The 12,626-nt window shown below is 45.3% G+C and overlaps 1 protein-coding gene across 8 annotated transcripts in view; it reads left to right on the forward strand.

The window, feature by feature from the left end:
• RNF213 (ring finger protein 213) overlaps window positions 1-12,626 on the forward strand; it is a 116,810-nt gene that overhangs the window by 92,425 nt on the left and 11,759 nt on the right. For 7 of the 8 annotated variants that reach the window (XM_046676527.1, XM_046676525.1, XM_046676523.1 and 4 more), the window contains 11 exons: window positions 2,566-2,677; window positions 3,461-3,674; window positions 3,910-4,100; window positions 5,436-5,558; window positions 6,382-6,492; window positions 6,929-7,171; window positions 7,512-7,593; window positions 8,382-8,416; window positions 9,746-9,840; window positions 10,979-11,138; window positions 11,727-11,907. In XM_046676527.1, coding sequence (XP_046532483.1) covers window positions 2,566-2,677; window positions 3,461-3,674; window positions 3,910-4,100; window positions 5,436-5,558; window positions 6,382-6,492; window positions 6,929-7,171; window positions 7,512-7,593; window positions 8,382-8,416; window positions 9,746-9,840; window positions 10,979-11,138; window positions 11,727-11,907 — 1,547 coding nt within the window. Of the gene's footprint in view, window positions 1-2,565; window positions 2,678-3,460; window positions 3,675-3,909; window positions 4,101-5,435; window positions 5,559-6,381; window positions 6,493-6,928; window positions 7,172-7,511; window positions 7,594-8,381; window positions 8,417-9,237; window positions 9,841-10,978; window positions 11,139-11,726; window positions 11,908-12,626 lie in introns of those variants that run through there. The other variant, XR_006890683.1, reaches the window with a different exon arrangement.

The raw sequence follows: 12,626 nt of genomic DNA on the forward strand, positions 1-12,626 counted from the left end.
GTACAGGCGGGGTTTGGGGAGATAAAAGCAGAAAAAAAAAAAAGACTGGCAACAGTTGTTAGCCCAGGTGCCAATCTTTGAAGAAGAAAAAAAAAAAAATCTACATCGTCGTTCTCTGAGTTGAGAAATACCTGCTTCTGTACTTGACTTTTGCAGTTTGGGTGTTTTTGTTTGTGCTGGGCTGGACTCAGGCATCCTTTGTGGAAAGATAGATGTCAGCACTCCGGGCAGGCCCATGTGACAGAGGGGGCGAGCCGCCAGCTCAGCACTGCCCCTGGCCCAGCCCCACACCACCTGGGCTTCCACAGTCGTGGCTGCCCGTGGACACTTGAAGGGAGATCAGTCACACTTCTTGGTCTTGTCTCACTCCGCTGAGGGTGAGGTCCGTCTGTGTGTTCCCTTGCTTAGATAGGATGTCAGCAACATCCCGAAATAGTATTATTATCTGTGGTGCTTGTATTGATCGAGTATTGCTGGTCTCAAAGTGTCAGTCTGTGGACCTTTGGGGGAGCCCCTGAGGTCAAAACTTTTTTTTTTTAAAGATTTTATTTTTCCTTTTCCTCCCCAAATCCCCCCAGTAGATAGTTGCATATATTTTAGCTGTGGGTCCTTCTAGTTGTGGTATGTGGGACGCCGCCTCAGCATGGCCTGACGAGTGGTGCCATGTCCACATCCAGGATCAGAACCGGTGAAACCCTGGGCCGCGGAAGCAGAGCGCAGGAACTTAACCACTCGGCCATGGGGCCAGCCCCAAAACTATTTTTAAAATAATACTCAGATATGATTGCCTTTTTTTTTTTTTTTAAAGATTTTACTTTTTTCTCCCCAAAGCCCCCTGGTACATAGTTATATATTCTTCGTTGTGAGTCCTTCTAGTTGTGGCATGTGGGATGCTGCCTCAGCGTGGTTTGATGAGCAGTGCCATGTCTGCGCCCAGGATTCAAACCAACGAAACACTGGGCCACCTGCAGTGGAGCGCGCGAACTTAGCCACTCAGCCACGGGGCCAGCCCGATTGCCTTTTTAACCATGTCAATATTTGCAGGGATGTTTCTAAAACAATGACTGGTAAAACTGCTGGCTTCTTACCATGAAGAACCATAGTAGTAAACATTGTTTCTTCACCGCCACGCACATGTCATTTTAAAAAATGCCAGTTTCATCTAAGAATGTCCTTGATGAAGCTATAAAAATTATTAATTTTACTAAATCTTCACCCTTGAAGATAAGACTTGTTAATGTTCTTTCAAAATGAGAAGTACACATACAACGCTTGGGCCGCCTACCAAGGTGGGGGGTTCTCTACCGGAGAACCACTCATGCACTTGTTGAGTTATGCGCTAAACCAGCTGCTTTTTCACGGAAATACCCTTTGTACTTGGAAGAGTGACTGACAAACTCCAGTTACTCAGACCTGGGCATTTGGCAGGCATGTTCTTGAAAAAGAGCAAAGGGAGCCTGTCACATCAAGGAGGAAACTGAAGGGGTCTGTTGCTAATGAAAAAATTCAAGCTTTTAAGCAAATATTAAAATTTTGGAAAACTTGTATCGACCACTGTGAGCCTGTCATCTGTCTAATACTTAAAGACTTTTTGATGGCGTAGATGGTGATATTAATGAATAGGAGGTTTTTAAAAATATCTTGTAGAATAAAAATGTGTCAACATTTGCAAGATCTGCATAGTTCAGTGAACAGTATTTTCCAAATGACCAAAGTTGGATGTCACAAAATCATGCATTAGTCAAAAAAATCCATTTAAAGTGTCAGGCCAGTTGATTTTAATAGAATTGACTATGAAAAGTTCATTGATATGGGTACAGATTGCACATTGCAACTAACCTTTAGAAATACCATTTATCAAGGTTTGGTGTCATATCAAAGAGGAATATCCACAGTTATCTGAAAAGACTATTACCATATTTCTGCCTTTTCCAATTACATAGTGTGTCAGACCAGGTTTTCTTCATACACTTTAATACAGTGCAACCAACTGGACGCAGAAGCAGACTTAAGAATCCAGCTAACTTCCCTTAAGCCAGGCGCTAAGGAGATGCGCAGGAATGAGAACAGAGCCACTCTTCTTCCCGATTACTTTTTGTTTTGGAAAATTGTTTATTTTCTTAAATGTTATTTATTTTAACATGTAATGGGTTTACTGCTATTTTATATGAGTTGATAAATGTTTTCAAAGTGTTTCACTTTTAATTTATAATACCATGAATACTCATAGATATAACCCACATAAATAAAAGCTCTTTGGGGTTCTCAGTAATTTTTAAGACTGTAAAGGAGTTCTGAAACCAAAAAGTTTGAGAACAGCTGGTCTAAAATATGGAATTTTGTATTCCTCCAATATTGTTCTAAAATATTTTCCAAAAAATCATGTTACAAACTATGTCTACATATGTTTGTATGTATATATGTGTCATACAGGAATGGGGGAGGATGGGGAGATGGGGAGATAGGGAGATAGGGAGACAGATAGATAGAGACCCTTTCTCTCTTTTTTTGGCAAGATGAGTTTCCAGACTTGAGATAACCAGATATAATATTTCTATTCCATAGCTTCCATGAAGTAAAAAGTTATATTCAGGATTACTTGTCCCTGTTAGAAAAGAAACCGTTTATAACTGAAGATAAAACTGAGCTGTACCTGCTCTTCAGTAACTGCCTGGAGGTAGGCTGACTGCCCCTTCCAATTTCTTTCACACACTATTGGGACCACGCGGGTTATGCAAGGGAAAAGTGTTCCTGAAAATTTACAGAATATAATTTTAGTCGGTAAAATTAACAGATGCTCTGTTCCATGCAGGAAAAAAAAGGTTTCAGAAGCATTGCTTCTGTCCTCAGCAGTTGTATATATTGACATTTATGTGCGTGTGCCTGAGGGAAAAAAACCAGCCTAGAAGAACGTACCACCAAAGTTAACAATGCTTATCTCCAGGTGGTGAAACTATGAATAGTTATAATTTTTAATCACTTCATATTTTTGTTACTTCCAAAAATTTTGCAATGCACATGATAAAATTAGATTTTACAAAATTTTTTTCTCATAGGTTTTCTTTTTCCCCTCCTTTGCCCCGAAAATAAAAAGGGATGTTACTTCACATGATTCAAAAAATGCACACCGAGAGGCCATCCCTGACGCCCCAGTGGTTAAGTTCAGCACGATCCGCTTCGGCTGCCTGGGTGCGTTTCCCAGGTGCAGACCTACAGCGCTCGCTCTGTTAGCGGTCATACTGTGCTTGGCAGTCCACGTACTAAAAAACAGAGGAAGATTGGCACGGATGTTAGCTCAGGGCAAATATTCCTCGAGGGGGAAAAATTGACACTGAGACCTACGACAATATTCTTTATCCTTCTTTCATTCTCCACAGTCACACTGTGGAAATTTTGGAAGGTTGGGGACTTGCATATTAAAAGAATAATATCCTTTTCTTTCTGATTCTTTGTTCCCTAGGATTCAATACATGAGAGGAATAGTGCTTTCTCCGTAAGTGAGGAATCGAAATACCTAAGAGAAGAAGGCCATTTCCTCGAGACTTACTTGGCAGGGAGACGCGGCCGAAAACCTGCTAAGGAGGCTTCAGTTGAATACCTGCAGGAGATGGCCAGGATCCGCCTCTGTCTTGACAGGGCGTCTGACTTCCTCTCTGAGCTTCAGGAAGGATCAGGCAGGTCTTCATCCGTCCCTTTCTTTACCCCAGGCTAAGAGGCTCCAGTATTTATAAATTCAGGCGGTATGGGAAACTAGTTCTCAGAATAATACTGGTCTGTACCATGTCTCTTCTTCTAATTAGTTTTTTACATGAATTCCTGAAGAGCGGGCCTCATGCTTTCTAACTAGCTTTGCACCTAGACAAATACTCTTGGCCTCAGTCACTCACCCCGTTCTCACTGGATTTGCAGAGATGGCTGAGGAGAAGCGACGCTATCTGCGGCAGGTCGAACGCTTCTGTACCCAGGTGAAGAATGACTGGTACCGCGTGTACCTGGTGAGGAAGCTCACCAGCCAACAAGGCATGGAGTTTGTGCAGAGCCTCTCCAAACAGGGCCATCCAGCCCAGTGGGTATTTCCCGAGGAAGTCATCTCACAGCAGGTGAGAAGCACTGTCCCTGGCAACCCTGAGGTGCTATCACCCCTCTTCCTGCACAGCAGCCCCCCCCCCAACAATGAGTACTGCTGCTCCTCCGTCCCTCCCACCCTGGCCTCCTCCCATGCCCACTGAGGAAAATGCATGCATCTGGTCTGCTCCGCATGCATCTGGTCTGCTCCTTGGTGTCTGCTTCAGTTAATTTGACCCAGCTTGTGATGTTTGCATAGCCTGCCAGAGGGAAAATATGTGTGTGTTTCTGGCTTCTCATCTACCTGCAAAGCTTACTTAGGGATCACTCGTGATCAGATTTGACACAGGGAAAGCAAGAGAACATTTCTGTCTTTTGCTTTCAGCAAATTAAAAGTAATTCTGCTTGCAGAATAAGTCCTTTTTATACTTGGCAGGCAGAGATGGGAAAGAACAAGAACTAAGGATAAAAGAATTGTAGTAATGGGGCTGGCCCAGTGGTGTAGCAGTTAAGTTTGCACACTCTGCTTTGGCAGCCTGGGGTTTGCTGGTTTGGATCCCAGGCACGAACCTACACACTGCTCATCAAGCCATGCTGTGGCAGCGTCCCACATATAAAATAGAAGAAGATAGGCACAGATGTTAGCTAGGGCCAATGTTCCTCAGCAAAAAGTGGAGAATTGGCGGCAGCTGTTAGCTCAGGGCTAATCTTCCTCAACAACAAGAATTGTAGGAAGACCAGCCCTGGTGGCCTAGTGGTTAAGTTCGGCATCCTCTGCTTTGGCAGCCCAGGTTCAGTTCCTGGGCGCAGACCTACACCACTCATCTGTCAGTGGCCATGTTGTAGCAGTGGCTCACATACAAAAAGAGGAAGATTGGCATAGATGTTAGCTCAGAGCAAATCTTCCTCAGCAAAAAGAAAAAGAAGAAAAAGAATTGTAGTAATTCTGGCTTCAGGGCCTCTCAGTGGTCCTTTACTACTGCTCAGAAGTGAAGAAATTCTTACTGTCTGGAGGTTGCAAAAATGGCACTAAAAATCCAACTACCAGTCGGGTCCTGGAGTTGACATAGTTGAAGTCAGCTGGCCTGTGGCTCTGCTTTGAGTGGAGGAAGAAAGCAGCTACGAGGTTAGCGCTGCCTCCTCCTGCCCAGGATTTTCATCCACTGCCCCCCTTCATCTCGTGAGGAGGAGGTGCTTCCCAGACAAGCACTGGACTGTCATGACTTGGGCCGGACCAGGGGATCCCCAATCAGCCATCTTTAAACCTCTAACGATCACCTGGTTCCTTTACCTGTCAAGATAGTTCTTTGCTAAGAAACCTTCGCCCCACCGTCCGCACTGTGATTAACCCTGTCTTCCTGGGGTTGCAGAAGGATCATCCAGGCCAGATGGATCGATACCTGGTGCATGGTGAGGAATATAAGGCTGTTCGCGATGCCATGGGCAAAACCATCCTCGAGTGCAAGCCCCTGGCTGTTGTGACTGCTCTGAAGGTAGGACGGGCTCAGGCTCCTCTCTAGACAAAATGGCACCTCTCAGAGCCTGTGTCTTTCCTTCTTTACATCAAACGATGTGGTGGAAGAGGCCCCACAGAATGACATGCTACACGCGTCAGAAGTCATGCCCCTGGCCTCCACTGGCACAGCTGGGTGAAACAAGAGGGCCACAGCGGAGCTGGGCTGACAGATTTTCTTAGTCTTGCCAGCCTGCCAAGGCCATGAGATGCTCCCTTTTGATGCTTATTTCCATCATGTCCTTTGAGACCCTGCTGAAATATCACTTTTTCTGAGATTACTCTGATGCGGGATGAGTTGGCACAATTAGCAAAATTCCTATCTATGTATGTTCATAATTCCTCTGTGTGCTGACGTGTGTATTTATTTTACGAAAGATGCAGGGTTTTTCAAGTGTTCTAGTGTCGTTTCCTTTTTCAGTCTGTTTACCCTGGCATAGTGGCAGGAAAAGAGGAACAAGAACATCTTATCTCTGCTCAGGAAGTTTCTAGGACCAGTGAAGTAGTCAGCAAGAGAACAGGTGGTGGTTCTGTACTTCTGTCGTAGGCCATCTGATAAGTATTCACTGAGTTTAATGTGAGAATAGTCTATGAACTTTGTAGTCTCAGAGTTGTTTGCCAGAAGATGGTCCTTGAGATACAGGGTCCCAGGCATCCTGGGTCTCAGAAAGGCTCCCTCCCCCTCCTCGTGGCTGCAGGGCTGACCCACATTCTGTGTTCACACACGAATCACTCAGGACTCTGGCCCTTAGATCCATCTGCATAAGTTTTCAAAGTCTTACTTTAAATCCTTGCTTTTTCAGGCCTGCAGGAACTCTGAAACTCAACAGGCAGTTCACTTACTCTTAGCCCTTTATAGAGAGGTCACTATTTTGTACAGGTCCCAGAATGCAAACCTCCATCCTAAGCCAGAGGTGAGTATCAATGTTCAGCCTCGTGTTCATAGTCTTTTTATTTGGGGGGACTTTTTTGAATAGAACTAAAAGTTACGAATTATGCCCATAATTTTTATCTTGGATGAGGGTTTTCAACCTTATGTGGAGGCACTGCTTCCTGTTTCACCCAAACCTTTTGGAATTACGGTTAAAACTAAAGTCAAGAACAAAAGGTAACGTTTACCAAACTAGAATATTAAAATGAGTGCTTGGGAGTGTGGTTGCTGTTTTTATAGATGAGAATTCTCTTCTCTGGATAATTTCCCCTCAAATGGTGATAATTTAACCCTTATTTACTTTGATATTCATATGTATTTGGTATCAAAATGTATAACTAACATAAGAACAAACTTTTAGATTCACATAATATTCTTCTCTGGTGCACTTTAATATTGAAAATGTTTTTGCCTGTCAGCAATGTGAGGCTGTGAACAAGTTCATCGAGGGAAGCAAGATCCTCTCTCCTCCTCATGTCAGACATTTTGCAACATCCCTGGTGACCAATACTCTTCCACTCCTGAGGATGGGTTCCAGGGACGGCGGCCTTGAAGGGACAGTGACAGAAATAGCTATTCATGCTGCAACCGTCCTTCTCTGTGGACAAAACAAAGTCTTGGAACCCCTAAAGAATTTGGCCTTCTCCCCAGCCAACATGGCGGTAAGACTGGAGTGTGACTACACCAGCTTTTACAGCAAACGCTTGAAGAATTTGTCACTAAAGAGCCCGATCCTGTACCTTGGAAACTGCTGAAGCTGTTTATTTTCTAGATCTTCTGTCTTCCTCTGTCTCACTTGATCGTTTAGCTCTGAGTCATGGTGAAAGCTTGCCCTACTCTTTGTTGTTACAGAGAGCTGTCCTATTTCCTTCCTAGAGAGCTTTTGAGGGCAAGAAAAAGGAAAATCAAGTTCACTTTCTTACTATAGGACTCTTGCTGAACACAGCAGCCAACCCATATGCTCACTTCTCTAAAGCTGTCTCCGTTTTTTTGGTTTTTCAGAATGCTTTTCTTCCAACAATGCCTGAAGACTTGCTGGCTCAAGCTAGGGGTTGGAGGGGTCTGGAAGGTGTCCGCTGGTACAGTAAGTATTGGTGTCTGAGATGGAATCACACAAGCTTTGAAGAGCATCCTAAAGCCCCGGGAAACACTGGGTTAGAGTTGGGGTCCAGGTGGCTTGTGCTTGAAGGTCCCAGAGTGCCTGCCTACTGCTGTTGGTGCCTTTGCAGGACACAAATGGCTTGAAGGGAATGGCGCTTTGCTGACTGTAGATGATGCGAATCATTCCGTTCTTAGTCCTGGGGAAAGGACGCACCTCTTGTCCCTGGAATAGGCCACTTTGCGAGAAAGGGGACTGGGAACCACATCAGAGGCTCAGTCAAGGGTCAGCTCACAATCCAATGAAGTTTTTGACTCAAAGATAGTTCTTTTTTGAAACATAATAATATAACCCACGACTTGAGTAAGTAATCTTTTTAAACTAGTTTTAAAAGTTGTTGTAAAACATAGTCATGGCAAAAAATAAAAACAAAAACCCAGCCAAGAGAGTAGAGGGATATAAAATACTATACCCCCGGCCTCCAAAAGTAATCCCTGGTGTGAGCTTGTAATCCAGTTTCTCTTGGCTTTGTACAATTAAACCCAGAGACTTTTTTCACTAACAACAACACGAATTTGCTGAGTTCCTGGGATGTGTCAAATAACTAATAACTAAGCTAACAGAGCAGTTCAGGATTTCTGGTAGCGTGCTTGGGGTGTTTACTCGACGTCATGTTTTGGTCAGGCCAGAGAGGAGAGAGCTAGCTTTCCCTTTTAAGTGTGGGTGGTTAGGAGAAAGCTCACCAGCCAATGTGTGTCCTGTTCTTTTAACAGCGTGTCCCAACGGTCACCCGTGCTCTGTAGGAGAGGTGAGTCTTGGTATTTGGGGGGTTCAAAATGTGTGTTCCTCTGGGTCTGAGGAGAGGGGGGCATAGAGGATGAGGATAATGAGGGTATTGACCTTCTAGGAGAACACAGACTCATTTTGAGGATGGTTCTAGGTGTCCAACTAAACATCTAAATGGTGCTAAGGGTTTCCAGCCGGAGTTTCTCAACCTCAGCACCGGGGACATAACTCTTTATTGCGGGGCTGTTGTGGGCACTGTAGGACGTTCAGCATCCCTGGCCTCAGCTCACCTGACGCCAGGAGCACCCCATCTACCCCAGTGTAACAACGACAAATGTCCAGACATTGCCAAATGTCCCCTGGGAGATAGCGCTTCTGCTGGTTAGGAACCACTGCTAGCCATCCTTCCTGGCCACTGCAGTGTGGGATCAGGGACACGTGTCTTTTATGATGGCAAAGTGTTGAGTAGAGCGTGGGCTGGATTACTAGCCCAGAGAGGAGATGCGGCCTAGATGACAAAGGACAGGAAAAAGACTCCTGGCTTGCAAGCCCTTGGAACCTGTGTATTATCCATCTCTGAATCCCAAAGCACCTAGGCAGAGCCCTTCATAGTGTCGTCTGTACTTGCTCAGCAACAGGCTGTTGAATTGAACTGAAAAACGTTATTTAATAAAGTAAGGAAGAGATGTAGAGGAAAAAACTGATATATACCCTTCATCTTTTGGAGCTTCACTCTCTTCCTTGTCCCTGAAATGAGACTGAAATAGATTCTTCCCAAGATAACTGCTCCCAGCTCTGAAATTCTGTGGTCTGGGAATGTGAGTTTGGTTTGGTCTGTTACAGGCTGTGATTCCCGGTGTACAGAAGCACACAATCGGATTTTGAAAGATGAGCCTTTGGAAGTAGTAGATCATATGGTTACTTTTCTTTAAAAAAAAAAAAGCCCACGTGGAGTGAAAGCAGTCAGTTTGGAAGCTACTGTGGTATTCCTTGTGCTGGAGACTAACACCTGACACTAGAGACTAGTGTGAGAGATGGGGAACGGAAAGCAGTGACGGACATGCAAAGGGAAGACTGAGTTTTATATATTTGTCTATAAAGTGTCTACTTGGGAATAAAACTTAAATTGTCTCTCCTGTTTAAAAAAAAAGTCCAAATTTGCATGGAGCATCCGCCCTGTCTCCCACGGCTCCTGCAGCCCCACCTGCAGTGTGCATCCACTAGGATGAGCGAGCCTAGTGGCCTCCACTGCCACCTGTGGAAAGGAAGTGTTCATTTGCAGGATGGCATTTGTGCATAAAATGATCCTGGCTCCAAAACTGAGCTCAGGTCCCATTTGTCTTTATCCTAGTGTGGCATGCCAATGGAACAGAGCTCCTGTGTTGACTGTGGTGCTCCAATTGGAGGGGTTAATCACAGACCAAAGGATGGATTCCAAATGATCCAGTATGTAAGACTGGCTTTCCTTTCTAAGTAGTCAAACTATGGGCTTTGGGGCTGTTTCTGTTCCAGCTGATAAACTGATGCTAAATGTAGTATCAATTACTATATCATATTTGGACCTGTGTCACGCTGGATATCAGTGCCAAGGTCCCTGTATTCATACGACAGTGAGGGGTTTGATCTGTCATTGGCTAACTGGCTTTAAATACAAAGCAGACTACACATTAGTACTTATTGTTATGAATACATATTAATTCAGGTGTCTTCCAGTTGGGTCTTGGGCACACTCCCTGCAGAATGTGCTTGACATAAGCAGGTGACCTAATTCAGGGGGACAAATAAGTCTACAAAACCAAAGACTGTGCATTTGTCTATCTGAGCAGATGCCGTCTCACTTATAAATTTTCTCAGCTTCCTCTTTTTTTGAGAAAAGTGAGGGAGACATGGTCAATCTTATCAAATATTTCAGAATCCAGATACAGATCTGGTCTCATAATCCCAAACTTGCTCATGAGACAGGCGTGGTCATCAATGTTTCCTTCAGATAAGAGCTGGGACCTCTCCCGGTCATCATACATCCTGGCTATTCCAGTGCAGTCACAATTTAAAATATTCTAACCTGTTGTCTCCATAAATTATCAGAATGTCCTAAAATCTCCAGTATTTTTGCAACTGTACATATCTGTCCTTCTACACTTCCCGTCTGGGTGTCAGATGGATCCTTGGCTGGACCTTGGGTACCGGTTTCTGACTCGGGAGAATGAGAACAGTGTGCACACATCCCCATGTCTATGTCAACTCTCCCAACTCCATCTTCCGCCTGCCTGCCCCTCTCCCCACACTGGTTTCAGTGGAAGGAGCAGGTCCAGACCCCATCCTGACACACGGCCCAAGGATAGCATAGCCACTTACTTCAGCCACTTCACGCTGAGAATGCCGTGGGCTTTTGGTCAGCCAGAAAGGTGAATCTATAAAGAAAAAGATTCTTAGGAAAGTGGTCTTGGCCTAGTAGAATAAGAAAGACTTTTAACATTGGTTTCTTCAAAACTAGTCTCCAGGTCCTGGGAGTCTCAAGTGTGCCTGAGAGCTGAGAAGAGATGATTGTCTTCGTCTTCACGTTGTCTTCTCTTGTCCTTTCCAGAAACAGCATAGACAGAACTCAGACTGGCCACGTGCTGGGAAACCCACCACCCAGAGGCGAGGCGGTGGTATCTGACCGAGAGCTTTCTCCAGTGGCCTTCCTTCTCATCCGGTTACTCACTCATTTGGCTCTGCTTTTGGGAGCTGCCCAGAGTCCTCAGGTAGAGCATGGTGCTGCCAAACTGTGGATTTCGTTACAAGAGTGATGACCTGCTCTAGTGTTTTCACATAAGTCCTGTAGTCTAAAAAGTCCTAGCCACCTCCTGTAGATTTTGAGTATGTCATTGTTACCTAATCCACAAAGTAATATAAAATTTACAACTCCTAATTTTTCCCGCTATTATGGGGGAACTACTCGTCAGACAATAGCAAATCCATTTTAAATGAACAACTCTATGTCTTCGGTCCGCACCTGGGAGCAGAGAGCTGACAGAATCTTGACTTTGCCTATGTCTTCGCTGTAGCTCTAGGGAAGAAAGAAAGAGCACACTGCATTTCCTCTAAGCTAATTAACCATGGTAGCAAGAAGTTTCGGCTTTGAGAATTCTTCCTTTCACTCTGACGGTGTCAAAGGCCATCACTTCCGGCCTCTCACTTGGCCTCTGCTGTTGGAACTGCACTCCTGTGACTCATGTTAGAGACCGTCTTCTGACAGGCCGCTGGCTTTTCCCTCCTTGTGGCCTCCACTCAACTCAGCATCTCCTCTACAAACAAGATCTTGTTTGACCTCTGTCTCGTTGCCCCCGTAGGCTCTGAGCAACATCATTAAGCCTGCAGTGATGGATCCCAGAGGGTTTCTGTGGCAGCATGTCGAGAGAGACCTGGAGCAGCTAACCAAGACACTGGGGAGGAGCGCCGACGAGACGGCCAGTGTGGTGCACCTGGTCCTGTGCAGCCTTCTCAGGGAGCAGCGCCCCCTCTCCTGCCGGAGTAAGGAAATGGGGGAGGCAGGGCCAGCAGGGGTCATGGAGCGTAGTTGCAAAGAAAGCAGGTCACTCCAGAGGGAGATCAGGGATGGCTTGTGGAAGGTGACGGCACGGGCAGAGCAGCAGGAAGAAGTGTACTTGCAGATGGAAGAGCCTGCTCTGTCCTTTCCATGTTCCCCTGCTGGGTCAAGACCTGCAGTATTCGAGGTCGTTTGCACAGAGGTGTGAAATGCGTGTGTACGTGGGGTGGCTTGGCAGTTTCCAGGTCAGCCTCATAGGGAATTCACCCCGTGTGGGAACATGGATGGTCCGAGACAGGCGATGCGAGTCAGTGAATCCTCACCATCAGAGACTGAGGTTTGGTAAGCGCTCAGAACATGTTCTCCTTGGACATCTGTCCTGTTTTTGGGGTGAAGCTTCTGCTTTCCCTAAAAATATCACAGTCATAGGCTGACTTACTATGTCACGTTCATTGAACTAATTTTCCTATTTTAAAAATTTGAATCTGGGGGCTGGCCCCGTGGCTGAGTGGTTAAGTTCGTCCATTCTGCTTTGGAAGCCCAGGGTTTCACCAGTTCGAATCCTGGGCGCGGACATGGCACTGCTCATCAAGCCATGCTGAGGCGGCATCCCACATGCCACAACTAGAAGGACCCACAATTAAAAATACACAAATATGTACTGGGGGGCTTTGGGGAGAAAAAGGAAAAATAAAATCTTAAA

This window comes from Equus quagga, chromosome 11 (assembly GCF_021613505.1).
Source record: "Equus quagga isolate Etosha38 chromosome 11, UCLA_HA_Equagga_1.0, whole genome shotgun sequence".
NCBI classification, from domain to species: domain Eukaryota; kingdom Metazoa; phylum Chordata; class Mammalia; order Perissodactyla; family Equidae; genus Equus; species Equus quagga.